Here is a 27,805-nt window from a genome sequence, read left to right as displayed (position 1 = left end):
CCTCCGCCGCGGCGGCGGCGGGGCCGCGCTTGTCCCTCCCCCGCCACATCGCCCTCCCGCCGGCGCTGCTGACGTGTCTGCTCCCTCCCTCCCTCCTCCGTCCCTCCTTCCCTGCCGGCGCCTGCCGACATGGCCGCAGCCCCGCCGCCGGACCCCCGGCTGCTGCTCGCCCTGCTGCTGCTGCTGCCCCCGCCGCCCCTGCGCTGCTCCGCCGCCGCCGCCGCGCCCGACCTGGGCCGCCGCTTCGCCGAGCGCAAGCGCTGCGCCGACCCCGAGTGCAGCAGTGAGTGGGGGCGGCGGGGGAAGGTGGTGGTGGGCGACGATGCCTCCCGGAGGCGCTTCCCAAAGCCCCCTTCCCCCCGCTCCCTCCTGGCTTTGGAACGGAAACTGGGGAGAATCGGGAAAACGGGAACGCGGCGCCCACGCGCGCCGTTCCGCTCCCCTTGGCCAAGTTTTCAGGTCCCCGCAGCTCCGTGGTTGTTTTTTTTTTGGTTTTTTTTTTGTCTCTTGCAAAGCCCTGTCGTGGTAAACCCGCTCTCTGGGTGTTCTCTGTGCGTGGGATAATTTCAGGACTTGATTCGCTGGGACGTGGATGTCATCTTTCTAATTTAACATTAATAATTAGCTTCATAGTGCACCTCAGAAATGTAATTCTCCAATGCTTTGTCAAACGCTTGTCTTGATCAGAATACTTGCTTTTTTATTTTTTATAACTAAATATAACTATTTAGTTATATTTTCTATAACTAACTTAATCTCTTATTTTAGCTATACTTTCACTTAAGTTATCTCTTGACTCAATCTGGAAAAATAGGAAAGCGGTGCTTGCGGAGAGGTCTTGTTTACTGCCAGTTGGCAAAGTCCCTCTTAACGAAACGGGTGTATTATTACTATTGTTATTTTTTTTAAGTAGTACTCTTCTCTTTGTTTTCTTTGGACAGTGTTAATGTGCCGAGGGAAGGCAATGCGGGATTTTAAAGGTCCAGATTGTCGCTTCGTAAATTTTAAGAAGGGAGAAGCGGTGTACGTGTATTACAAACTAGTAGGAAAATCAACAGAGCTTTGGGCTGGAAGTGTAAGTACTGTAAAGCATTTCTTCTTCTCGCTCTTCTTGGTGCTTTCTATTGGCAGTCTATTTTTCTTCCTTTTGCTTTTTAAGAGAATGCTTAGAGTTTTGAATATGACTAAATAACATAACGAATGCCATTTTTTCTTGAGACCAGTGGGAAATGGGATGAGGTTTGATCAAACCTAAGTGTTGTGAAAAATGGGCAACCCTAATGTGTGCTAAAAACTGTTAGAAAACTGCCTTTGTGTTGGAAACCTCCCATTGCAGCACTGTAAGTCGTGGCCCTGGGCCTGTCTGGAAGCTGAGCCACCCTTCCCACTTTGGGTGGCTTAAGCCTCTGGTTGTGTTTTCCCAGAACGTGGTCTCATCCTGCTCTTTGTAATCCTGCTAAAGATCGCTCCATGTACATCTTTTAATTGCTTTTCTCTTCCTAATATTCGTCTGCAGTTGGAGGGAAAAAAGCAGCAAAACTAAAAAGGATTAAGGTAAATTTGATTTTTTTAAAAGGTCTCTCTCTCTCTCAGCCGCGCTGTAGCAGCTTGGAGAGTAGTGGCCTTGCCTGAGTCAGCGTCTTTGGGCAATCTGAGAAGCTTCTGCTAACGGAAAAAGAACATCCCCATACTTGCAGTTTTTTCATAGAAAACTCCTCTTGACTTTCATAAGCACGTTATTTGCCTGACAGAAACAGAACTGAGATACCCCAGAGGAAGAGCAGTTTTTGTGGGCTTCCCTTGAAAATGCTGGCAATCTGGAGGTTGCTTAAACCTAGTCCCTGTTGCTTTCTCCCCGTGTTTACCCTATAACCTTTTTTGTGTCCAGATTGTTTACTTCAACCTCCTTTCTTACTCTGGTCTTCCCAAGGGATAGAAAATTGGGCAAGTGGTCCAAGGTGCTCGAAATCACACCTGCGTGTTGACTGTGGGACTAGTGGTTTAGTGAAACTCAGGATGTATCACTTTCTGTAACCACTTCAGGCTGGGCGTGGACAGCCAAGCTCTCAGTAAGAGCTGAATCCAATTAGAACGATACAGAAGAGAGCAGAAAAACTGTAGCACGTGGTTAAAGACGAGTTTATAATTGTATCGTGCTGGTAATTCCCTCCTGACGGGTACTGTACCATAAATAATCTGGTTAATTAGCTGGTACAGGTTTCCAGGGCTACTGGGTCTTGAGACACGGAGTAGCAGCGTGGGGCCAATTTTGCATCTTCTTATGAGGTGTAATGCGGGCTGCAAGATCAGGCAGCAGGTTGAGGTAATTGCTGAGTTAATATTCAGTTGCATTATTCGCTGATAGGAAGCTCATGCAACAGTTAGGTGTGTCTCCAAGTTAAAAGGATGTTTGCTTTGAGTTTAACAAGTAAAAGCTGAAGTTGGCAGGTCTGAAAGAATTTCAAAGCTCCATTTTATTTTTTGTCATTTTTCAATTGTGTTACACTATTTTCAATGTTCCTTTTACAGCTGTGCTGACAGACTGATTTCTTTTGCTTGGTGGCTGTAACCATTATTTCTTTTTCGCCCAGTTTGACTGACGGCTGCTGCATTAATTGTACCACTGCAACACTCGGCGTGGAGGTGCTGCAGCAGGGTCAGAGGTGCCTGCCCTTGCATGTTGAGTCTGCTCCTGTCCCTGGCTCACAGATAGCACTGGGGTCTCTCTCCTGCAGTGTGACTTCCCGTGCCAGATTTGGCTGAGCAGCTTGATTTCCCATGCCAGGTTTGGCTGGGCAGCTTGATTTATGCAGACCAGCCGTGCCTGCTGTGTGCAGTCTCGGAGCTAGGGGGAAGCTGCTCCTTGCTAATTAAAAACAGGCTACCCAGTGAGATCTGCCATCGAACGAATTCCAGTGGAAGGCATGTTACCTTCTGCCACAGCCCTTTACATTTTGCCCACATTGCATCACTTCATGTGGGCTTTGTGGGCATCACTTGATCCCACACATCTGCCCTACCGCCTTTTTCCATTCCCCAAAGTTTTAGGGGGAAAGGATTTGTTAGGGGCTAATAGAAACTTTGAAATCAAGGGATAACTGGGATTCTGATCTTCAGGTGTGGGCAGAGGTTAGGAGAATGTGTGTATGAGAAGCTTCAACTAATGCAACCTTATTTGAAACAAGTTGTAAATACAGATTCTGATCCTGAAATCGATTTGGAGGAGCCATGAGAAATACAACAGTATTTCTGACCTGAAGAGAGATGATCTGATAAGAAAAGGAGCCTTTCACCAAGTCTGAAAAATCTATAGCAGTTAGGTCTGGGCTTTATTTGCCTTTGCTTTCCTAATTCACTCCACCCTTTTCAAGCCATTGTTGATTATTTTTTTTTTTTTGCCCTGTGCCAGCAGACATGTTGTATTTTGATAAAATAGGTCCCTTATTTTATGATCCCAGTCTTGTATACTTTATTGCTTACAGAGCACACACTATGCTCATTGGGTATTTTGCATGTGAAAAAATTCTGCAACCCAGTTGTATATTCTATACATTATATAGCATGCAGTTTTTAGCAGAGCTATCTAAACCTCAGTAATAAAGCAAACCCAAAAGCTTGGAAAATATTCTATGACCACTATTTAATGGTCATTTTACGTTGTGAATTTCATGAATACATCAGTTTCCTCTTCAGCATCAACCTTGTGTTGCTTACTCCATCAAGTTGTTATGTAGACTCTCCTCCTCTGCATTTCCCCTGCACTCTGCCCTCACTTCAGCAGGGTCCAGAACTCCCAAAGTAATTCAGGTAATTCCAAGTAAAAACTGCTGCTTTTTAAGAAAACCTTTTTGTCAAATACACTTTAAGATTGTTGTTTTATCTTACGGCAAAGAGATGAACTTTATGCCTATGATTCAAGGTTGAGAAAACTATTTCTGGCCTAACATTACAAGAAATGGACTTGTTTGCAGACTGTGGCTTTTTGGGTGGTTGCTTTTTGGGTTGTTTTTTTCTTTTGCTTGCTTGTTTGTTTGTTTGTTTTCAAATCTTGTACATAAGTTAGTAAAAAGAAAGACAGGAGGGGTACATTTAAGGTAAGAGAGGAAGACAGAGTATGTCTGGAAGACCCAGAGGATCAGGGAAATTCTGTGTTTTCTTAAAAATGCCAGCATTCAGCAAGGGCAGAACGAACGAGCTCATCTTTGCCCAATAATGTTCTGCAGTTTTAGGTGCCTGTGCTTTAGGGATGTGGGCTTTAAGACTAAAAACATGTGAACCTCTTTTTTCCCAGCTGTCTATTTTCTGGTAGGTGGTGTGAGGGTCTGGCTTCTTGGTCAGTGAATCTGCTGCAGCTGCCTGTCACACGTGGGCACTGGTGGGGACAGATGCTGCACACACAGCTACGTGCTTTGTCCATGCACAACACTTCAGCTGGAAAGAGAGTGGAAATGAAAGATGCACTTTTTTCTCCCTTATTTACTTGGCATTCACAATGCCTTTCCTCTCTCATGTCTGTAGAGAATGAAGAATGTTTCCTTTATTTGCACAATGAGGCATTTTTTTCCTTTACAAGAGAGGACTTGTAGGGAGAGAAGGAGATGAAATTTTGGGCAAGCAGATCCCATATGGCTCATAAACCACAGAAGTGGCAAACTGGGTCACTGCAGAGGACTTGTATGGTCAGCAGCTTGGATTATAATAAATGAGTTTCAAGTTGTGATGCCTGATTATAATTGGAGTGAAAGAGATTAGTAAGAAGACTACTTTGAAGCTTCAGCTTTTGTTTTCAGAAGGATTGTTTAAAACTAGAGTAGAAGTTTGGAGAGAAAAACAACCCTATTTAGAGTAAAACCGTAGCATGCCATGCAAGGATGAGCTTTTGATTTGATTTGGCAAAATTAATTTCTCATTCCTGGTAATTCCCAATAATAAACCTGTATTCATTATCTATTTTCTGTAAGAGAGTATATGTGTTTGCAAAAGGTGGGGAGCGAACAGTTTGGTTTTTTAAATATATTTGTAACTAACTTCAGAGATATCAACTATGGAAGGCAAGATTTGAATGAGAAATAGTAAAAAAAGGAAGTCATCAGGGCTTACTTTGCATATTGAAACAAACACCACCAAAATTATTAGTATCTATTATTTACTAGATACTAATTCCCTTTCTTTTTTTCTATGCTGTTGTAAATCCAGAAAACTTCAACTCAGGTTAACCTGTTTCAGTGCAATCAGTGTAACAATACATATGTCTCTGTATCCCTAATTGTTTTGACATAACTGGTTTCTTCTTTAATTTGATCTTTAGCTGAGTGCTCTTCCCAAAAAAACTCTTCAAGAAAATGGGCAGTTGTCATTTTCCTCCTATAACAAATGATTGAGGAAATGACCAACATTATTTTTCCCCCCAGATATTTTGGTCATCCAGGAACTCTGTACCTTTTTAGGTGTGTCTAATTACCTGAATTATCTAATCTGTGTAGTGATAGCATGCTATTAATATCAGCTTCTTGACAGCTGTTGTCAGAACTCTCAAGTGACAGTGTTACTGTGTAGATATTATCTGGTGATTGATAAGAGAGATTCTTGTCTTCCACTGTTTGCCTTGGCTTAACATGTTGACTTGCTTGAAAATAGCCATTTGTGATTGATTTTTGCTTGTGTTAGGCAACGAAGAGCAACAGTGCATTTGCAGAGGAGGGTATATTTTCCACACAGGTTTTAAAATGATTAGTACTTCAGGTACAATTTTGCATTTTCCTACAATCCGCTTTAAGAATTTATTTTTTTCCTGTAAGTTACAAAGTGAGCACACTCTGGGCTATAATATTGTGCATGGATGTAAATCTTATTAGTCGAAGATCCTCTTCTGCTTGCTGCTTGAGAAAATCCTCGAGGCATGTGTGGTGCCCCTGAGAGCACACAATAGCAGCTAAAGTACATGAGCCAGAATGCGTGGGCTTCCTTCCCAGCTCTCCTAATAATTTGTTATATGTCAGGCTTCAAAACATGAACAGTAAAAACCTACCAGCTTCACAAGGCTGTTGTGAAATGCAGTATAAAACCTCAGTGAAAACTATAAGTAAGGTGTCACTGGTCTTTCATTCACTGTGTTAAACGTAATTTAGAATACTTGGGAGTCAGTTTGACATATTTGTTACTGGTGTCTGCAATTAGGATTTTTGACATAGTTGCATGATTTCTAAAGCTTCTCTACGGCTTTTTGTTTGCTTATGTTTTTGTTTTGTGACAGGTTGGAAGTGATTTTGGATATTTTCCAAAGGATTTACTTGAAATAAATCATAATTATTCCAATGAGGAGCTAGAATTGCCAACAGATGTAAGTATTCTTTTTTTTTTTTTTTTCAATTGGGCTTCTTACTGTTTCCTAACCTCAGCACTCAGTAAAATCCCTGAGGAGGAGAATGGGAATATTGTGATTCTTAGTAACTTTTTGTTAGTAAGCAGCTACATATATGCAAGGGTGCACATATATGTTGGGGGTGGATGTTTGTGCAGCTATGTATGTGGACGAGTGTGAAAGGATCAGCCCAAAATGTGGGCATTGATCTTTCTTTCCTTGAATGTTATGGTTTTCTTCTAATGGAATCTGCTTGGATTGAACTCTAGAAGTGCCACTAGCTGGCTTGAGCATAGGCTCTTTGGTATGTGTTCAGAACGGTTTCTTTTCCCAAACTTTTGAAGTTTAAAGTACTGTCAGAAACAAAGAGGACCTGATACACTTAGCCCTTTGATTCTAGAATTGGTCCTTCAGCCCTTTCACGCATGAATGGGTTTCATGCACTAATAGCTGGTAACTCCACAGTTGTGTGAGTTAAGGCCTCTGAGGCTGCAGCGTTAGACAGAAAGCCGGTCATATCCTGGGCTGAATCCAAAGCGGTTTGGCCAGCAGGTCAAGGGAGGTGATTCTGCCCCTCTGCTCCACTCTGGTGAGACCACACCTGCATCCAGCTCTGGGGTCCCCAGCACAGGAAGGACACTGACCTGTTGAAGTGAGTCCAGAGGTGGCCACTAAGATCATTAGAGAGATGGAGCACCTCTTTTATGAGGAAAGGCTGAGAGAACTGGGTTTGTTCAGCCTGGAAAAAAGAAGGCTTTGGGGTGACCTAACTTTGGCCTTCCAGTATCTGAAGGGAGCCCACAAGAAAGTTGGAGAGAGACCATTCATAAGAGCATGTAATGACAGGAGAAGAGGGAATGGCTTCAAACTGAAAGTAGGTTTAGATTAGATATTAGGAAGAAATTACTGTGAGGGTGGTGAGGCAGTGGCACAGGTTGCCCAGAGGAGTCATGGATGCCCCATCCCTGAAAGTGTTCAAGGCCAGGTTGGATGGGACTTTGAGCAACCTGGTCTAGAGGAAGTTGTCCCTGCCCATCGTAGGAGAATTGGAACTAAATTATCTTTAAGGTCCCTTCCAATCCAAACCATTCTATGCAATCATGTTCAGTGTCTTGCACTGCTTCTATTTATTTTTCAGAAATTGTGTGACAGGGAGCTTCAACTTGGAGGACTTGGTCATTTAAGGAGAGATCAGCTAAAAGAGATTGTGACAAACAAGCTTAGCAACATTTGTTCTCTTCACTGGCATTCAGCAATAGACTCGTTTTAGATTCAGGATATATGATGACGAGTAAAGTGTAATACTGTCAACTCTGTTGCTGACTTCCACTTTGTTCCTTGCTAGGAGGTCTCTGGAAGGGCAAAGCCAAACACTTTTTGTTTAGGCTTTTATGAGTCCTTGGGTGAAACCTCCACCGATTTCAGAACTTTGGTTAAGGACGCAAGAGGTTAATTCTGCATGATTAACATAAGTTACTTTGCTGCTGCATCTCTCTCTAACTAGGAAAATGGATTTGGTGTCATCACTGTAATAAAGAAAATAATAATTTTTGACTACATATTGTTTTTCATTTCAGGAAACAGACTTTGTTTGCTTTGATGGCGGAAGGGATGACTTTGATAATTATAATGTGGATGAGCTTTTAAAGTCATTGCAAGAGATGATAGCAAATGAAGGGGAAGCTGAATCGAGTGATCCAGGGACAAAACCAGCTGAAGGAACAGAGAGGGATAAGGAGACTGAACAGGCTGGTAGAGTAATGTCCCCTGGTGCTTTGGAGACAGGCGAGCGAAGCGCTGAAGAAGACAAGGAAAACCTTGTCTTGACACACGAAGTAGATAGTTCTCTTACAGAAGGAACTGAAAATACTGGGGGAGACTCCAGTGCCAATAGTCACAAAGAAAACTCTCAGGGAGATCAAATTGCACATGAGCACTTGAAAGGCATGCTACATGGGAAATTAAAAGGGCTAGAAAGTGAAAATACCAAAAACACTAGTATTCCTCAGGGTGAAACAAGTCAACTCGACCAAGAGAATGAAGAAGTCAATGCCTACACACTTTTAAACAGAGAGCTCTCTGTGAACTTGAAAACAAAATTTGGCTCAACTGCTGATGCTGTTGTATCAGATGATGAAGTGACTCGCCTTGTTACGTCACTGGAAGATGATTTAAATGATGATTTGAGCATTAATCCTGCTGATGCAGAGGAGGAGCCAGACTTTGAAGATCAGTCTGCAGAAATCCCTTTGCTGTCTTTTATGGCAGAGGATGAAATTACATCCCCAGAGGATTTAGAAGATGATGGAAACGATGACGTTGAGTCACAAAACCATGAACCTGATGAAGATGCAAAGGGTGCTACAAAGCTAAATAACCAAAGAGAAAATGAGGAGAAACCCAATTCAGATGCATTAATTCTTGAGGATGCCTTCAGTAGGAGCAAGAGGTCAGGTGACAGTGGAAGTGTGGACAGGTCCGAATCTAAACAGACAAAAGAGAAACAGGATGACGTGGTGCTAATTAGTAAAAGAGAAGCACCAGCAAAAACTCAGCCTGAGGATCTCTCCAAAGAACTCCTTAGAAAGGAACCTGTAGGTTCTGGTGATCTGAGTTCAAAAGAACAAACAAACAAAACTGAACAGTTTGAAGAGCAGCTCACTGATGGAGGAGAGTCACATCCTGGAGTGCTTAAGAGTACAGCTGTGCCTGATTCTCCCTCTTTGCCTAGTCCAGAAGATAATCTGGAGTCCAAATCATTTGTTAAAAACAAGCAAGATGCTTTACAACCATCTGCTGATGGTATCAACGAAAGTCCCGAAAGAATGCCGCTTGCTCAAACAGAGAAAAGTGAGAAAAAGTTTGAGGGTGATACCTCAGAGGAGGTCTTGGAGAGTGATTTAAAGCACAAAAGGTCGTGGGACAAAACAAATGAGAAAGAAAGAGCTGAGAACAAGCCTTCTGTTGATGTTCCAGCCAAACCAGTGGAAGAGGTAAAAAATGCATCTCAAAGTGACTTAGGAGATACTGACCCCTTGAGAGTGAAAGTGGAGCACAGAATGCCTGCAGTGGAGAAAGAACTTCTTGGACATGAGGAAGATTTAAATCAAAGAGGGGAGACCGATCATGAAAATAAAAAACCTGCCTCTCCTAACAAAGAACCGGCAATAAAAAATAGAAACATGAAAGAAACTCCTGCAGGGGAGGGAGACCCAAGCCATAGTGGAGCTGTTGAGCAACATAGGCCATGGGAAAATGAGACTGAGTATTTAGAGGCAGATGCGAATGAAGAACTTTCAAGAAATCCTGGCAAGATGCCAGTATTTGAAGAAAGCATTGACAGAAGTTCCCCAGAAGAAAAATCAAAAAGCACTACACAGAATACTGATACAGAGAATCTTACTCAGCAAGGAACTGCTCGTACTGAGGATGCAGATTCAGACAGAAATCTTGGCACAGATTTAGCTAAAGAAAGAACTCTAAGACCAGAATTGCAATCTGAAGAGCCACATGCTGAAGATGACCCTGACCTGAAACAAGAAGAGGACGAGCTGCTGGAAGATGAGAATGCAGCAAGTGCAAAGCTGTCACAAGTAAGGGCTGCAAATGTACAGGGTGATACACTAAATGTTGAAAATACAAATCCTGAATTGGAAGGACTTAGTGAAGCTGTTTCAGGAACCCCAAATCCTACTTACAAAACAGGAGAGGACACAAACTCAGTTTCTAAGGAGGATAAAAGAACAATCAGCATGCAAAATGCAAGTGAGACTGGGAACAAAGATGTTGATGTACCAATGAGAAAAGATGCTAAATTGGATGAGATGGAACATGTCATGGAAGATGATGATGAGTCTTCTGAAACTGAGGAGCCATCAGCTGTGGAAGAAGATAATTTCCAATCTCCTGACACAGAAAACAGCGATGACTTTGACCAAAAGAAAGACCATCTCCCAGAGGGCATTTCACAAAAAGACTCAAAAGAGGTGCAAAATTTAGAGCATACAAGAAATGACCAGCAGCAATCTGCGCATTTCCCCAGCCCTGCTGACAGCTCAGCAGCCACGAATGACACCGTAACAGACTTCAGTGAGTCTGTGAAGCGGCTCACAATAATAAGAGATTTTCTGGATGAGAAGCGTGTGATGCGTCTCCAAAAGTACCTTGGGTTCCAACACGTGGTCAGGATAGAAGCCATGTTCCATGACATGAAGGTGGAGATGGAGCTTGCTCGTAAGGCAAGCCATAATAACGGAGATGTAGAAAAAGCCTTGGACCAGATACTTGAGTTTTCGGAATCGAACATTATGGATGTTGTAGGAAAAGTTCTGGATTCCAGAGTGGCAGAAAATAAAGAGGAGGTGGTGAAAGAGATGGATTTGTATGATGAGGAGAGTGCACTGATGGATGACATTCAAGAATTAATATATTCTTTAAGGAGTAAATATTCGTCTGCTAGTGAGAGTGTCCCACTTGCATCTGCTCCAGAACAGGAAGATGACCAGCTGCACTTTCAAGGTAGGATGTCAAACCAGTTAATAAATAGATGAAACAGAAGTAAAACCCTATCCCAGGCAACACTATGTAACCCTGAGAAGCCTTAAGAAGAGTGTGAGGGAGTAGAATTGAAAGAGGCCTTGTGAAATCTTCTGGGATTTTGCTTATTTTTCATGCGTGTTTTCAGTGTTGTGATGAGTGGCTCAGGGACAAGTCCTGAGAGGAAATGTTGAGCTCAGCATGCCTGTTCTTATGGGCCAAGTTCTCTGTAAGATAAGGGGGATCCATGCATGGATATGGCTAGAAGTAGCTAGTCAGGACATGTCTGTACCTCCTTAAGAAACAGAGATTCATATATACTAATGTGCTGAATTTTCTGGAGGGTTTAGAACAGTCTTTTTTTCCTGAATTAGTTAGCACCTAATTATGAGAGATCCAGTGATTAATGCAAAGTTGAGGTACTAAATCCCTGCACCTAAAATCTCTGGTGTCTCTATTATATTTTTTTCCCACATTCGTAAAAGAGCAGCATGTAGGTAGAAATACTGAACAAAGAGATCTTTTCACGGGGGAAGAACCAGAGATACAGTCTGCTGCAAACTTGCTGGGTTTTCTAATTACTGTGTAAGATGTTAAGATACACTCTTAGCAAGGCTCCTTTTACAGTAGTACATGTTAAGTATGTCATTTGTGACAAGGTCATGAGTGATGAAAATATTTCACCTTGCAGTGTTTCACTGCAAGGTCAGTGGTTGATATCTTGCATAAATTTCATAGAAACATTTAATTAGACGTTACTGAAAGTTGATTGAGAATATATTGAAAGCAATACACAGGCAGAAATATTTTAAAAGTGTCAAGAAAGACAGCTGTGGGTAAGAAATATACATTAGCTCAGTGCTTAATTCCGGTCTCCTTGTCTGTCACAGATGGTGCAAAAGAGGCTGAATATGGCAGAGTTACCATCAGAAACCCGAATGCCATCGATGAGGGCAATCAGGAATTTCAGCAGCTTGATGATAACAGGCCAGAGCAGCCTATTGAGGAGGAAGAGAGGGCTGTTAATATTCCACCTGAGCATGAAGAGGCCAACTTCTCAAATAATGGGGAAGCTGAAGAAGGTTATGACAGTGAAAGAGGATCGCTCCTGGAAGATGCTTCCTTTGGGTCGGTTGATTCAGAACAAAGTGCCAGGGAAGATATTGCTGCAGGTAACCATTTGGAATTGGGTTATTTTGTTCTTTTGCTCTTGAAGAGGTGCATGGTTGAATGTATTTTTAGGCAAATACCAGGGGTTTTCACTAATATTTTTACTGTCCGTTGTTGTAATACTAATGGCTTTCCCTGATCCATGGCAGTCCCTCTAGTGGCAGTACTGTGTCATGAAGTTATCTCAGCACAGCAGTTTTTCTGTCATTTCTCAATGTAGGAATAAGAAAAGTGCTCCTGTGAGTATCATAGTTAGAGCTCTGTGCTTGGGCTTGTGGACTGTGTCTCAGGACGGTAGTGGATAAAGAGCAGGAATCACGGGAAGCATACCATTAGCCCAGGTTTCTTCCTTGCAGGGACTGACAGCCCTATGTCATGTGCTGTAGACTGGACTGCCCATAGAATCATGTGCCCTCTCTTCTCACTCTTTTTAGCCTGTGTCTCTAGGCTGTATTACTTTCCAGGAAAGATGGTGTGCACCTTCACCCTCAAGCAGTTCAGTAATGTCTCTGTGTGTTGGAGTAGGAGCAATGTTTGTCTCTCTTTGGATGAGGCATTATCCCTCTGGAGCTAGAGTGCTGATCTGTGCTGACTCGTCATTGTGCCAAGAAGGGATCCTATTACTGTCATCTTCCCTAGCTCTGTTTTGGCATGAAACTATCTTTGACTCTATTCTCGGTGCTAAGCTCGGCTTTGCTGTTCTGCATTCACCTCTGATTATGCTTAATAAATCTGTCTCCACTGAGCATTTAGAAAAAGAATTCAGGCACATCTTGCCTAGCTGTTGTACGCTCCTGAGGTGCTGTACCATCCCCATAGCGAAGTATTTTTGAGCAGCTTCTAAGATGTGCGGGAAGCTCTATGTTGAATGCAAAGACACCTAATGAATTTTAAATGGCTGGTGGATAACTTACGTGGTTAAGCAGTCAGATGTCCAGATGTCCAGTGTCTGTGTTTCAGACCACCTTGCATTCCTTCCTAAGGGAGGTTAAATGTTTGCCAGGATTTCCTACGAGGGCTGGTAGAAGTGCTGCGCAGTAACAGGGCAGACGCTGTCGAGCCGCTGGTCACAGCAGCTGTTCTGCGGTGTAACAACAGGCAGGTGGCTGTGGAATCTGCTGGCCTGGACTCGTGGCAGGATTCAGGTCAGGGTAGAGGTGTGAAGATTGTTTAAAGCTTATGCCACAGTAACAGGGTACCCACGAGAGTTCAGGGAGCGTTTGGACAGTGCTCTCAGGCACACGGAGTGACGCTTGGGGATGCCCTGTCAGGGCTAAGGGTTGGACTCTATGAGCCTTGAGAGTCCCTTCCAGCTCAGGATATTTTGTGATCCTGTGGACAGTGCTGGAAACTAATCGTAAGGATAGGAAATGAAGAATGTGTGCTGCTCTGTTGCCGACTCGCAGCTGGCGGAGCTGTGAGTGCTCTGTCAGAGGCAGAGCTCGGCAAAGTGACGCTGCACAGCGGCGTCCCGCCCTGTAACGCCGCTTGCGGATTTATCAGCGTTATTTTCCGAGGACTTTCCGCCTTTTTCCTCGGTGCCTTGGAGCCCCGGGGGCCGCGACCTGACCGCGGGGCCGCTGCGGGGCGTCCCCGGCGCTGCCCCTTCCCTGAGGTGACGCCGCCCCTCCCTCTCCTCCCCCCTCAGGTGCCGGCCGGGCCGCGGGCGCCCCCTGGCGGGCGGCGCTGGGCGCGGCGCGGGAGCTGCTGCGGCGGGTGAGTGGCGGCGGCGGCGCGCGCGCGGTGACGCGGCGGGGGGGCGGGGCGGCCGCGAGGGGGCGGGGCGGGGCGGGCGGTGCGCGAGCGGGGAGGGAAGGGAGGGAGGAGGGAAAGGGAGGAGGGAAGGGCTGACGTGTGCCTGGCGCTCCCGGGCCGCCATGGATCCCGCGGGAGGCTGCGGGCGGCCGGCGGAGCTCCCGCCGGGGCGGCGGCTGCTGCAGGTGAGGGTGGCGGCGGGCGGGCGGTGAGGAGCGGCGGAGGGGCCCCGCCGGCCAGGCCCGGCCCGGGCGGTGACACCGTCCCCCGAGCGAGGGGCGTCCCTGAGGGGGTCACCCCGCCGCGCCCCTCCGTGAGGGGGGGCTGGCGTCTCGCGCCCCTGCCCCGCAGCGTGGGGCGATCCCGAGGGAGCGGAGGCGGCCGCTGGCGCCCGGGATCCCTGCCGGGCCTCCCGGGGTGGCGGGGAGAGCTCTCCCCTGGGCCGGGCTCTGCAGGGGCAGATGTGCGCCCTCCTTCTGGTCCCTGGTCGCTGTCGGCTGCAGAGAGGGTAGGGAGGGAGAAGGCAGCGGTTCCCGCGTGGGTCGCACAGTGTGTTCCCTGAGCGCCATGTCATGTCACTATCAGCCCTGCAGCGCGTACCAGGCACTCACACCCCCACCAGGTGCTCTCTGGCCTCCAGGTAGAGGAGGAGGCACCTGCGTATGACCCTGTGGCCGGGGAGACAGCTGGGGAGAGGTCTGAGCCATTTTCACTGGACTGTGACAGACGTCCAGATGTAAAACTGTTTGGATTTTTTTTCTATATTTTTTTCCATCCTTTTGGCTTTATTTGTAAGCAACTCAGATAGCTACAAGTGCTGTGTAACACAAAATGTGAGCACCGGCAGACTGTCACTGCCAGGTGCCCTCCTGATACTTGGAGTTTTGCGTTGAAATGCAGGCAGCGAGCTGCTCTGTGGTTTTCTTAATTTTCGGTTTTCAGTTTGCGCAAAAACTGCAAGAAAGCTCTAGATGGTTCTCTGGTTTTATGAGAGAGATAAAAGCACCTCGCAGACTGTTTCTTTTGCCCGAGTATTTAATGAAAACATGCTCATAGCTGTCAATGCTGTTGGTTTTCAGTTGGTTGCCACCCTGCCTGAGGAAATGCGTCCTGGGCCTGATTTCCATGGACTTCCATGGGAGCCTGTTATTATGACTGCCTTAGTGGGAATTGTCACGCTTGCTATTTTTTTCTGGAGAACCTGCCTTTCAGTGAGTATACTTCATGCTTGCCTGCTGATGTTTCACTTACTGAGCGGTCCTTTGTATGGTTGAACTGTTTCAGCATTACTGGGCTCAAAGCAGTATGTAGTCTTTCATGGTTTTACTTTTTCTGTTTAGAGCATTAATGTGAACTAAACACTGGGCTGAATAGCTAAAGTAAGTTGCAATTTTCTTTGAGCTAAGAAGCATTTTCTTTAAGCTGTTAATTGAAGATCTCTTAGCACAAGGCGATTTTAAAGTAAAATAGAGGCGTATGATGTAAATAAAGAAGCTTTAGGAAAGGGTCAGCATATCTTTGAAATGAGAAGCCTTCCACGTGCTTGAGCCTGTTGCTGACTACCTCCAAAACAAGCAGTTAATCCTCCCCCCTTCATGTTGTCCAGCTGCTTGTAGGCACTGCATTTAGAAACCTAAAACCCTGCTATTAATTCTCACTGGAGACCTCCTTCCCCACTGTTCTCCTCACTCTACGTTTGTCCCCTTTCTTACATGGATAATTTTCTGTGCAACAAAAACACCATCACCAGCTCTCAAGTATAGCAGTGCATCTCCCTGGGAGCTGAGATGAGAATCAAACAGGCCAATTTCTTTTACAGCTGTCAGGTGCAGTCATGATATGCTCTAGAAATCTGTGGAATACTTTATATTTGCCTGACAAAAGTGAATTAAAACTAAATATTATCTGTAAACAATATTGGTAGTTTTTTTCCTTGCTTGGTTGAGGTATTGAATACACGGGGTCCGTTTCAAACACAGAGCAGTGTAAATAGAAGAGCTTCTGAAATTCTTCTTTTTCCGTGTTAATTTTGAAACAAGCACCTGTCACATAAACATACATTGCTTTAAAGGGGATCAGAACTGGGGTTTTGTGTTTGTTCATGACTGTGGTTTAGTGCAAAATGGCTTCATTTTCTTTCAAATTGGATATAGGCAGTTACCACTATCCTTTTAGTGAGTGAGTAAACAGACGTTTTCTAAGGCTCTGGGACAGGGGTTTAGCCTAGAAGCTTTTATTAGAAAACAACCTAAGCTCGTTTGTAGTGTTACTCAACACTTGTTGGCAGTGATAGATGTATCTTCCATATGCTGCTTTAATCTGCATATAAGTGGTGGCTTTTTTCTATAGGGAAAATTAATAAAGTTTTTCACTTACCACTTTTTATGACTAATCTTTTTTCTTTTTTTCTTTTTTTTTTGTGTTCTCTCTCTTCTGTAGGTAAAGAGTAGAATATATCAAGGTAAGTTTCTCTCTGCTTTTCAGTGTAGTTGATGCTTGGGCATGTAAAAGTTTTGAAGATTGTTAGATTGTTTCAGGGGACCAATTATTCATATATTCATCGCTCCTTTTCAAAGAGAATGCTAAGTCCAAGGTTACAGTGTAAGTTTGGCCAGTAGATTAGTTAAATCTGAAGATTTAAATTTTGCCTGTGATAATGCTTTGATCACACCTGCAAAATAAAGGGCAAGGAACAGCTCCACCTTGTTCAAAATAAATGAACCATGGGTTTACTGATGTGGTGGTCATGGGGCAGTTTGTTTTGGTTTTCTGACTAGCAGTGGATCTACTTTTGCTTGCTGTTTCTCTCAGAAAGCAGGAGCTAGTTCCTCTTGCCTTTTTGGATTGAGGGGATCCTGAAGCTGACTGCTGGGCACTTGCAATGAGACACTCTAATTGTAGACCTAAATTGGCAGGTGTTCCTGTGGGTAGCACATTGCTTCTTACAAGAGTGTTTCTCCAGCTTCAGGTTTCTAAAACTGAAGTGTACTGAGTGGGAAAAAAATTGGGTTAAAAGTAGGGTGATTGCTGAAATTCATAATTGAATACAAATTGAAAATATGGAAGAATTGCCTTCACAGGAACTCTCTGCCTCTTCCTTACAAACCATACTATTTACCATTCATTCCTCTCTAGTTTCATTGTGGTTATGCTGCAATTTTCTTCTGTACAGTTAATGCAGAATTGATGAGCTGAAAAAAGTCCATCTTAGATCTGTAAGGTGACTTCTGTAGAGCAGGAAAAACATTGGTATTGATGGTGTAGAAATTACTTAGCAGCACAGCCCACCCTAAACCAGTGAGGAACACAGATCTAATTTCACTCCCCCCAATATTCTCCTGTATGATGCTGTACAGAAACTGGTGAAGCTAGGAACAAATAGATGTTCCTTAATCTTGATAAAGCTCATGTTATTATAATCTTTACCCTAAATAATAGAATACTAACAGTGACAAAAATAAAGATAGATTACATTTAGAGTCATAAAGAAAAAATCTATTGTTCTCTCCTAATGACAGTAGTGAAATTGTGAGACCAAGCTAATGAAAGGATTCCTGTCCCCCTTAAACAGCTCAGAGCTGTCTCGTACCTTGGCAGTCACTTGCTGCCTGTCCTATCCCCAGAGTGGGAAAGGCTGGGGATGTCCCAGGAGCCCTCGTGGGGGAGGGGAGGGAAGGAGGAGTAGCAGTTACCATTGCACCCTGTGGGATGCAGTTGGAACATCCAGTGCTTCTTGTTCTGCAGGATTTGCTGTGAGGCAAATGGCACTTGCAGCATTCAGATACAGACAGAGGTGGCTTAGGACTTGAAAAACAACTACAATTGGGTGGTTTTTTTATTAATTTGCAATAAAATAATTTAAGTATGTTAATGAGTTTTGGTGAATCCTGAGGATTGGTTGGTGACTTGTTCAAGGTGAGAAGCAAATGCATGCCTAAAGGCTCTTGCTTGGTCAAAGCATTTTTGAGCTCTAAGCATCCCAGTTCCTTGAGATTTATTGATGCTGTCTCCTAGCCGACAGTCTCCTTTTTGTTCCCAGTAGGAACAGAACAGAGCTTTCATCCTCTTACCTTTGCTGACCAAACATTCAGCTTCAATGTAGCAGAAGGTTGGTGGGGGAGGTGTTGCACCTCCCAGACTGTCCGAGCAGCATTCTGAGACTGCTCTGAGACCCTTGCTTGCCAGTTCTTCCCATGAACATACCTCATCTGTGCACAGCCAGCACCTTACTCTGCTCTGGATTCTGTGACCAGCTCCTGTGAAGTGAATGCAAGAGCTTTGTGCTTTGTGTCAGTGTTCAATGCTTTACTATCTTGTTTTCAATCTAACTCTAAATGAAAGCTGGAGATGCAGAAAGGGCTGACTGCCAAGGAATTGGCACTATCCTGATTTATGCTTTTAAGTCATTACCTGAAGACATTCCCTAAAGTGGTAGTAATGATAGCTGATTTTTTTTTCTGCTAGTATATGAAGTACAGTTATTGTAAGCTTTCTTTTTCTTCCTAGTGACTGAAAAGCAACTTGCTGAAAAGATTAAAAACCTTCTGCAAGAAAAAACAGAAATCTTAGAAAAGTTGTCAGAATATGATCAAAAGGTATTTTTCTCAGTTCTTGTCCTTTGCTTCTGTTATTGCTTTAGTGACACAGTCAATTCAATAGCTAATGTATTATCTTCTATTATGCTGGCAATTTCCTCAGTTCTGTGTGGTTGTTTCTGTGCTTAGATAAAGGAAGCAAAGGAATCCATGAAAGTGGCCCAAGAACAAAAAGACATTCTCTCCGATGAAACTGCAGGGCTTAAGGTAAGAAACAGTTAGTTAACTCTGTACTGACAGCAGAAATATCAGTTAAAATAGTTTGCTTTAGGTTGGTCTTTTACCCCTTTTTTTTTTTCTTTTAAGGACACTGTCAAAGAACTGGAAGAAGCAAAGCATCAGCTGGATGACAAAGTGAAAAATCTGCACACAATGCTTGAAACAGAGAGAAAAAAGAATGAGAAGAAACAGAACAAGGTTAGAGCAACGACACTCATGTTTTCTATTGTTCTTAACTTGGTGTGCCCTGAAAGCTGGTCCCAACCTGATGAGTTAGATAGTATTAGAACAAGCAAGGTGAGCCACCTCAAAAAGAACTGAAATGAAATTTCATGTTCATCCCAGGCTCTAGCGGGAGAATCTGTTTGCTTGGTTTGGTTTGGGGTTTTGTTTGGTTTTTTATTTGGGGTTTTGGTTTTGTTATTTGTTTTGGTTTTCGATGGTTTGCTTTTTTTTTTTTTTTTTGTAATAACTTGATGGATTTGTGCAGTTTTGTGCTTTCACAAACAAACAAATGTATTCAGGTCATGGCCTAGTCTAATACTCCTAGCTGGAGCCAGAAAGCTTCTTGACAGTATAAGCAGAACAGAAGGTTTCAGGTTTGTGAGAGATGTTTCCTTGTGCTTAGAGAAGCATCTAGCTCTACAGTAAATGTGAGGATCTCTAAGCTGCCTCTTGTTCTTGTTTTCTTTTTTTTTTTTTTCTTCTTTTTAAGGCCTGATTTTTCTGTATCAACAAGTTCTTTGCTCTTGTTTTTGATCAAAGGTTGCTGCTAATGACAGCAGTGTGTGTTCCTTTCATAGTAGGCTGCACAGGTGTACGGGGAACTTCCTTGCCACAAACAGGAGGAGTCATAGGTGGCAGCTGATTCCAATGTGCTGAATGTTTCTATTCCTTACTTTATTGATAAGGCAACACTGTGTTGCTGCCAGTCTAATGGCTGCTTTAAATGGAAATTCTTTGGTGTTTTGACTTTTCTTCCGTACTTCCAGATTATACAGGGAAAATAATCACTCGGGCTGAGGCATGTACCTGGCTAATACTTTGTCACCGCTCATCTTTTTCTTACATAGCTCTCTGAAACCCAGAAGTCCGTGGAGAAACTGCAGGAGGCTATCAATGTGCATTCTGCAGAGCTTTCAGAGGTAAAGCATGATTTACACCCTCTCAACAGTCACAAGTTCTTGTACCAGGAAAATTCGTATCTATGTAATAGAAAATGCTGTCTTGGCAGGCTCCAGTTTGTGTGTGCATATGTGCCTTTTTCCTTTCCATTTTACCAGGTTATATGTAGCTCTACTGTAGTTTGACTTACTCTTTTTGCTCCTTTTTTGTTTCACATGTAGGTGCAGTTAGCCCTTAATGAAGCTAAACTAAGTGAAGAAAAGGTGAAATCTGAGCTGCTTCATGTGCAGGAAGAGAATGCTAGGCTGAAAAAGAGCAAGGAGCAGGTAAGTTATGCTCAGGCCAGGCAACCTTGTATTTAGAAGGAAATATCAGGGCTTTATTCCTGGAGGTTTTTTTGCATATTACTTCAACATGTGTCCATTTTCTTAGCATGGCAGAATTCCATGTTTCCTATTATCACGATAAAATTTAAATGCTTTGTGCCTGCCTGCACAGACTTTTTGTGCAGGTGAGCTTTGTACATGTCTCTGGTACGAGGGCTTTGCCAGTTCCAGTGGTTCAGTTTTGGTCAGCAATGTCACAGGAAGTCTGTGCTGATGTGGTAGTCACTGATTGCCACTTGGGATCAGGACCCAAGGAAGTAATGGTAAAGAATTGCCAAAAAGCAATTCTGAAGTGAAGCTAAGTGGGGAGGACCTTTAACCCTGAAATGTTGTGACAGTTCTTTTACAAATAATTGTAAATATTTGTTTTCTTTCTCCATGTATGAAGTAGGTGGCCTTTTAAGGGATGAGTTTTGGTTACCTCTGGACTGCAGTTAATTCCTTGTATTTCAAAGTGTATGAGCAGTTTGATTCTGATGTTGGGATATTAGCAGAGAAAATGTCAGATCTGTAAAGTCACCTAATAATAAACTGCAGAAATATTCCCAGCATCCAGTTCTGCCAATGGAACAGCAATGTGCCTGATAACTATGAAGTTTACCCTTTATCTGTGACCTGTGGTGATCAGTTATCAGCAGAGCTGGCAGTAAAATAGACTTTAATTACATACACCCTGGACTAAAAATAAAGCAAGTAATCATCTTGCCTTGGTGCTTCATACAGCTGCTAAAAGAAGCTGAAGGTTGGAGTGAGAGGCATTCTGAGCTCCGTGAGCAGATCCAAATGTATCAGAAATCTCAGAAGGACATAGAAGAAACACTTGCCTACAAAGAAAATGAAATTGAAGTAGGTTCTTTATAACCAGATTGCCTCGAATATTATGCATCATAAAATACTTTGTCATACTTTGCAAAATGCAGAGCAGTTCTTCCTCAGCGAACCTTTGATTTCATTACTAGGTTTTAACTAACTGCATTATGCAGCTGAAGCAGCTGGACATGGATCCAGAGGCCAAGAAGGACGAGAAGGGGTGTGAGTGGAGCCCAGGAGATGACCTGGCCAACGGAGAGTTGCCAGGTACAGTAATCCTGCCCTGTGGCTGAAGCACATGTGGTGTGTTCCTAGCATGTCACAGAGGGAACAAGGACAATCCATGCATAGAGCTGCCTGTGGGTTAACAGGCTGACAGCTTTGATCCTCAAACACATAATAGCCCCTAGCTGAAGGGAAGAGCTGTCAAATAGGCCAGTAATTGCTTTTAGATGCCCTTTTAGGTAAATCATGAGTGTAATGACACAGTTGTAAAGATTGCGTATAAAGGTTGGCAATTAAGGGCACTCTGAAAGCTGAGAATCTCAGCTTTGTTGTTATGGTACATTTATTTTTAATATGAATTTTTAATGAACATTCTGCTTGGCTCCAGCAAGATAACTAATTTAGGTAATCACATTTTTTAAATCTGAAAGACCAAAATAGATGTTTTCAAAACTATTCAGGCAGTTTGTCATTTATGATGTTGCACGTGTGTTTGCTACATCTCTGGTTTTGAAATCCTCTTTTTTCCCTTTTTTTACTTTTTTCTATCTATGGTATATGTGGGCTGGAAATTTCCACTGTTTGATTTTCAGATACTCAGCACAGTAATAGATGCTACTTTCACATTAATATTAGTGTGGTGTCCAGAAGTGACAAGAAGCAATCTTCTGAACACCTTTTTGAATAAATCTAATAGTTCTGTTGTGTTGGTCGTGGATTTGCTATTGTGCTTTGTTCCTCACCTCACACTCTTGGGTTTGGTTTTTTTGTTTGTTTTTTTAAACCGTGTAAGAAGACCTATCCTAAAGTGTAGGGAATGTTATTTTTTACAGCTGTAGAGTGTAAGGACTTGGGGTTAAGAAACAGAGTAAAAAAATATTTTCTCTTTTAGATACTGAGAGTGAGAAGATGAAGACTCAGATTAAGCAAATGATGGATGTCTCCAGGGTATGTTGCACAACATGTTTAATAAATGCAGTCACATTACTGCTATGCCTGTGATCAGAAACACTCAGCTCCTCTTTTCAGGTAAAAACTATGTTGTCCATAGTTGAAGAAGACAGAAATCTTCTGCAGTCCAAACTGAATGATGAAGTAGCAGCAAGACATGAGCTGGAAGGTAGGTTTAGCAAAAGAATTGTTTGTGGTTTAAAAAGAAACAGAGTGTGTAAGTGGCATAATGGCTCTCATTGCAACTTCAACTTCCTCACTTACCTTCGCTTCTCCAACAGAGAAAATAAAAACGTTGGAACATGACTCCTCTTCGCTCCAGTCAGCCAAAACTCAACTGGAAAATGAATGCAAAACTCTTCAGCAGAAAGTGGAGATACTTGGTGAACTCTACCAGCAGAAGGAGATGGCACTCCAGAAGTAAGCCTTTCCTTACTCTGCCACAACACAGGATATTATATCATTGCCACTGTCCAAATGCTCTTTGCTCAGAAGGATCAAATAACTTGAAGTTATAGTTGGAATGAAAGATGATGACTGCCCTTTCAGTGCAGTTGAAGCTGGTACTTGGTATTTTAGCCCGGTAAGCTTCTTGCATTCTCAAAGGGCTGAATTAAGGCTGAGTTGCTGATGGCAACTGAGGTGAATGAACTGTGAGCAGTGAGGATCCATTGTGTATCTATGTTCATTCCTCATTTATTTATTCATTTATTTACTTACTGAAATGTCTGTAATACCATCTCAACTGGGGAAAATTTGAGAATAGAATTCAGGGACATTTTCTGCTAAATTCTACAGAAAGCTGAAATTGTGATGGAGAAGCAATTGAAATTTCTAAGGTTTGAGTGTGTAGGTTGGGGGAAGCAAAAGGTTGGAACAAGCCAAGGAAGTGAGGCTATACAGCACCTCACTAGTGAAACTGCCTGACCTTGCAACTTCAGGATCCACATGTAGGAAACACACAATGGAGAAGTGAAGGGTAGCCCACCTTTCAAGAAAACTTCCTCTTGACCTCTGTAAAGAATGTCTGTTCTTTCCAAAACTTACAAGAGGTCACACTGCCTGTTACTACTTCTTTATTAGAATAAAGAACTTCTTGCACTTTTTTTTTTCCTGGAAAAATGCTTTGACATGTAGCCAAGGAAATGGATTATGTTGAGCTGGCTGTTAGCAACAGCTAACTTGCTGCTAGTTTCATGGTTCCAGTTTTGTGGGATAGCTCTTCTAAATTAGGAACACATTATGGGCCTTTTAAATACTTTCAGAAAAATGTCAAAAATAAAAAAAAAAATAGTGAACTGTGAGAGTAAGAGGTTAGAAAAAGACTGTGATAATTGGTCATGTAGTAAATTGGTATGTTGAATACTTAGAAAAATCTTCTTTCTCCACAGTTAATGACTATTGGATGTGTTTATCACCTGGGCCCCAAATTCTCCCCTTTTCACTACACATTCCATTTCTTCATTTCCCTTGGTTAATGTCAGTTCAGTGTATTTCCGTGTTTGTACCTTTGTAAATCTGGATTATGATCTGTAGAACTGCTAAGAAAACTACAGGATCTGAAGAGATGGACTGTCTGCAGTCGATAGATCCTGACAGATCTTTGGATGCTGACAGAACTTTCTCTGTGTGCTTAATTTTAGGGTTTTATACACAAAGGGTTTGTCTGTTCAAAAGACAGTATTTCTGTTTCTTAAAAAAAAAAAAATCTTTTTTTCTCTGTGTTCTCACACATTTTTACAGATTCTGATGTTGCTGCTGTTAGCAGGGGAGTACATTGATTTTGATTTGTAGTAGATGCAGAATGGTGGACTATATATATATTTTTTTCCCTTATGCAGAAAACTAACCCAGGAAGAGTATGAGCGTCAGGAGAAGGAACAGAAATTGTCTGCTGCAGATGAAAAAGCCGTGCTGGCCATCGAGGAAGTGAAAGTTTATAAGTAACTTGAGTTTCTGAAGATTATTGCTTTCCTTTTGTTTCATCCATTGAGGAAAATTCATTCAAACCTCTCCCCTTTCCCTCTTTTTCCTTCTGTACAGGCAAAGGATCCAAGATATGGAAGAAGAACTGCAGAAAACAGAGAGATCTTACAAGAATCAGGTAAACTTGCTTGCTGGTTATTGTGTCATCTTTTACTGCGTCATTCCAGTGCTCTGGTAGTTGGACAAAAACCAATACTTCTTTTCTTCTCAGATCGCTGCTCATGAGAAAAAGGCACACGACAATTGGGTAAGAATGTTCTTCCTTTTCTTATGCAAACAGTTTGTATTTGACTTCACATTGGTGCCATTAATTCAGTTGACAAAATTTTATCTACCAGCTCATTGCCCGCTCAGCTGAGAGAGCTCTGGCTGAGGAAAAAAGAGAAGCAGCCAACCTGAGACAAAAGTGAGTATGGAACCAGACCCTCTTTATTCCTCTTTGAACGTGCTGTGTGTTGCTTGGGAGAGAAGAAGCTCTAGCAGTGCCAGGTGCTCATTTAGCTTGCTCAGAATGTGCAGTGCATATTTGAGAGACTAATTTTAACCACTATTAAACTGTTTTGGTGGTTAAAATAAGATCTCTTGGTGAAAGTGGTAAAGTTTTACAATGGAGTTTGCTTTGTTGCATTATAATAAATATAACTCACAGGTATTGTTTGAATAGTAACAAGAAACCTTTATTTTTCAAAATTAGATTAATAGAAGTAAACCAAAAAATCGTCATGCTTCAAAGACCAGTAATTGTAAAGCCAACTCCAGGCAGACCCGATCGCCAAGTCCCGCCACGACGAGGTAAGTCCTGCTGGTTCTCCCAAGACTTTGTTCTTGGAGTCAGTACATCATAAAAAAATAAGGCTATTTTAAATTACAGAAAAGTAAATCACGTGGTTTTAATTCTTTGGCATAGGTCCCTTAAGCAGAGATGGCTCTTCTGGCCCATCACCTGTGAGTGGAGGAAATCCATCCCCCACACAGATGGTAGAAGTTCCTGCTCGGCCCCTTTCTGCTCCTCGAAGGGAAGGCGCAAGGGGTGAATTTGGTAAGCACTGAAGCTTCCCTTGTGTGACAACTCTTATGCTACAAACACAGAACACTAAGGTCAGATCTTGATTCTAGGGGTAGTGTTAAGTATTGATACCTACTTTATTAATACATAAACGAGGGGTTGGAGGGGAGGTTAATAGAAATAGCTCAAGGCCATGTTGATCAGAATCTCTGGGGTTCTTGTTTCCCTTAATGTACAGTGGTGGATGGCCCCCCTGCTCTGCGAAGGCCACCAGAGTTACCTGGAAGGATGTCTGTTCCTGGTAAGTTATGTTTTCTGCAACCAACTGCATCTTATTCAGTTACCCTTTCACTTCAAAAAGGCAATTTTAAACCCACCTTCCTTACCCTATGCACAGTAAGACAGGCATTTGTGGCTCTCTTTACAGATATTGGGCCTGCTGTAGCATCCCTGATCAGCAGTGAGCCAAGAACCTCCTCCCCTTCCACAGCAATGGATGGAGTGGTAAGCTGAGAAAACCCCAACCCTCAGGAAGCGTTTCTGCTACATGATGCACTGTACTTCTGCTGCTTCTTTAACTGTATCATGTTCTGTCTTGTCTGTATCCTGTCACTATCCTTATTTGCTGTCAAAAAAACCCCCAAAAGCAACCCTCTCCCAAAGAGTCTGAAGCCCCCAGTGTAGCTACCGATTCACCTTCATCCAGTGAACCAGCTGCAGTGAGTATCCAGAGGCTGAACATGGTGTTACGCTGCTGTGCTGGAGAGGAGTAACAGGCTTGGTGTTCTGAACTGCTTAGTAACAAATGCTCTGCACTAACCAGGGGCTCCTACCTCTGCCTCAAAGGGCTTCTCTCATGATGAAGTTGCTTTCTGGTTTTTGTGGAATTGAGGAAATGAGATGTTTCTTGTTAAGGACTGTGGGCAAACACTCTGGAGTGACTACAGCAATAATCCTAAGCAGCTGACTTACCTGTGGTGTTTAAGCACAATTCCATGTGGAATTCAAAGTTCCAGGCCCTTTACCAAAGGGGGTGTCCACCGAGGACACTTCGAAAGGGATCGAACTTCAGCTAAAGAAAACTCATCTTCTCACACAGTTACACTAACCACTCACTCCGGGGTAGTGCCTGCAGTGTCCTGGGTAAAGGGAAGATGATGGTGCAGTAACTCCCTATTTTCTACCAGGTTAATGTTTTGGGGTATGTTGGTTTTGCACCTCTTTGCCTCTGGGTGAGTGGTCGTGGTGTTCAGCAGTGTCATTGCTTCTCCAATGCAGTAAGGCACTGAGGTATGACCTCATCTCACACAGGGTAATGCCAGTGCCAAAGGCCCATCTCCTTTCCCTGGGACACCCCTCATGCCCTCCCCAGTGATGGGACCTCCTCCTCCACCGCCTGTTCGCTACGGACCACCGCCACCTCCTCTCCGTGGGCACTTCGGGCCTCGGCCTCACCCTGCGCCCCAAGGTACGGCTGCATCCCTCTGGGCACGACTGCAGAACCTAGGTGTGCTTTTCCTTAATGCACCGCTGCCCAGTGCTCCATGGGCTCCAGCTGCCTTGCTCAATAAGCTTGGACTGGGTGGGTTTTTTCAAGCTTTCTTAATGCCAAGGTATTAAGAAGGTATTTTTCCTTGTTTAGTCTGAAAAGGAATCAGCATCTAAAGTCCCTAGAATATAATTCATGGGCTGTGAAGTTTGCATGTGATGGACCCCAGAGCTGCCCTAGAAAATGAAGGAAGTGAGGAACAAGTCAGGAGCTTCACTATCTAGCTTAAAGCAAGATTTCATTTAACTGCATGATTTCTTTTCCTTCCAGTTTGTGGTGCTCCCTTGCCACCTCCGGCTGCAAGAGATTTCTTACCTGGTCCACGTTTAGGAATAAGAGATTTGCCTCCTGGCCCACTCCCGCCTCCCCCAGATCCCAGAGGCTATGCACGTGGGCACCCTCCTTTTCGACCCCTAGGCCCTCCTGGCCCCAGGGATTATCCTCCAGGCCCACGGCTACCCCCACAAGCTTCCAGAGACTATACACCTCCTCCCAACAGAGACTTGCCTCCCTCGGCACCCAGAGACTAACGTGGCTGCCGGGCTCCAAGGACTACGCACAGCCCCAGCACAGGGCCCTGATGGGACAGCAGCTCCACACAGCTGGCTCCAGTGCACGGCCCGCCGCTGGGATCGTAGGGAACGGCTCTTGGTTTGAAGACATTGGTCTCATTTCAGTATATCTCAGCTTTTGCAGGATTAATTTTTATCCAGTTGCTACAGACATCTTACGTGCATTTATGATCACAAACTCATCCATCCACTTGGGCTGCAAGAACCTTTTTGTGGTGGACTTGAACCTACTCTAAAAGTGCAATAGAAGGAAATACCTGTGTGGATAGTTTTAATTCTATGTAGCCTTTGTAACCAGTTGGCGAATGAACTAATTTCGTTAAAAATGTAAATCAAATCATTTCCTGTGGAAATAATTTTATAAGTAAAATGCTATCCAACCTGCCTTCTCCATCTCATCATTGAGCTGCAGTTACTGTAGGCCAAGGATTTTCACGAGGACTCTAATGATCTGGGGGTTTTTAAAAAAGATGTCTGGTCGGAGATCAGAAGCACAAATGACACTGTATTCAAAGGAAAGTTATAATAAAAAGCAAAATTCCTTTTGCTAAACCCCAAA

General features: G+C 43.4%; 1 protein-coding gene across 3 annotated transcripts; it reads left to right on the top strand.

Annotated features, from left to right (window-relative positions):
- Nucleotides 1–110: 110 nt before the first annotated feature.
- Nucleotides 111–27,805, top strand: MIA3 (MIA SH3 domain ER export factor 3). Of its 3 annotated transcripts, none has more exons than XM_064648131.1 (29): nt 111–283; nt 942–1,075; nt 6,254–6,340; nt 7,939–10,879; nt 11,788–12,069; nt 13,716–13,783; nt 14,902–15,033; nt 16,262–16,283; nt 18,329–18,417; nt 18,547–18,624; nt 18,724–18,834; nt 19,710–19,781; nt 19,983–20,087; nt 20,871–20,993; nt 21,107–21,224; nt 22,075–22,130; nt 22,212–22,302; nt 22,415–22,553; nt 23,975–24,076; nt 24,177–24,237; nt 24,331–24,366; nt 24,458–24,525; nt 24,814–24,911; nt 25,027–25,158; nt 25,364–25,426; nt 25,553–25,629; nt 25,773–25,844; nt 26,437–26,593; nt 26,945–27,805. In XM_064648131.1, exons 1-29 carry the CDS (start codon nt 130–132, stop codon nt 27,202–27,204), a joined length of 5,928 nt encoding a protein of 1,975 aa, XP_064504201.1. In that variant the 5' UTR covers nt 111–129; the 3' UTR covers nt 27,205–27,805. The 3 variants fall into 3 exon arrangements, with proteins under 3 accessions (XP_064504201.1, XP_064504203.1, XP_064504204.1); XM_064648134.1 differs by lacking the exon at nt 111–283 and adding an exon at nt 300–459; XM_064648133.1 differs by lacking the exon at nt 25,773–25,844.

This window comes from Pseudopipra pipra, chromosome 3, assembly GCF_036250125.1.
Source record: "Pseudopipra pipra isolate bDixPip1 chromosome 3, bDixPip1.hap1, whole genome shotgun sequence".
NCBI classification, from domain to species: domain Eukaryota; kingdom Metazoa; phylum Chordata; class Aves; order Passeriformes; family Pipridae; genus Pseudopipra; species Pseudopipra pipra.
Note: the sequence above shows the minus strand (reverse complement) of the source record. Positions and strands in the feature narration are given on the sequence as shown.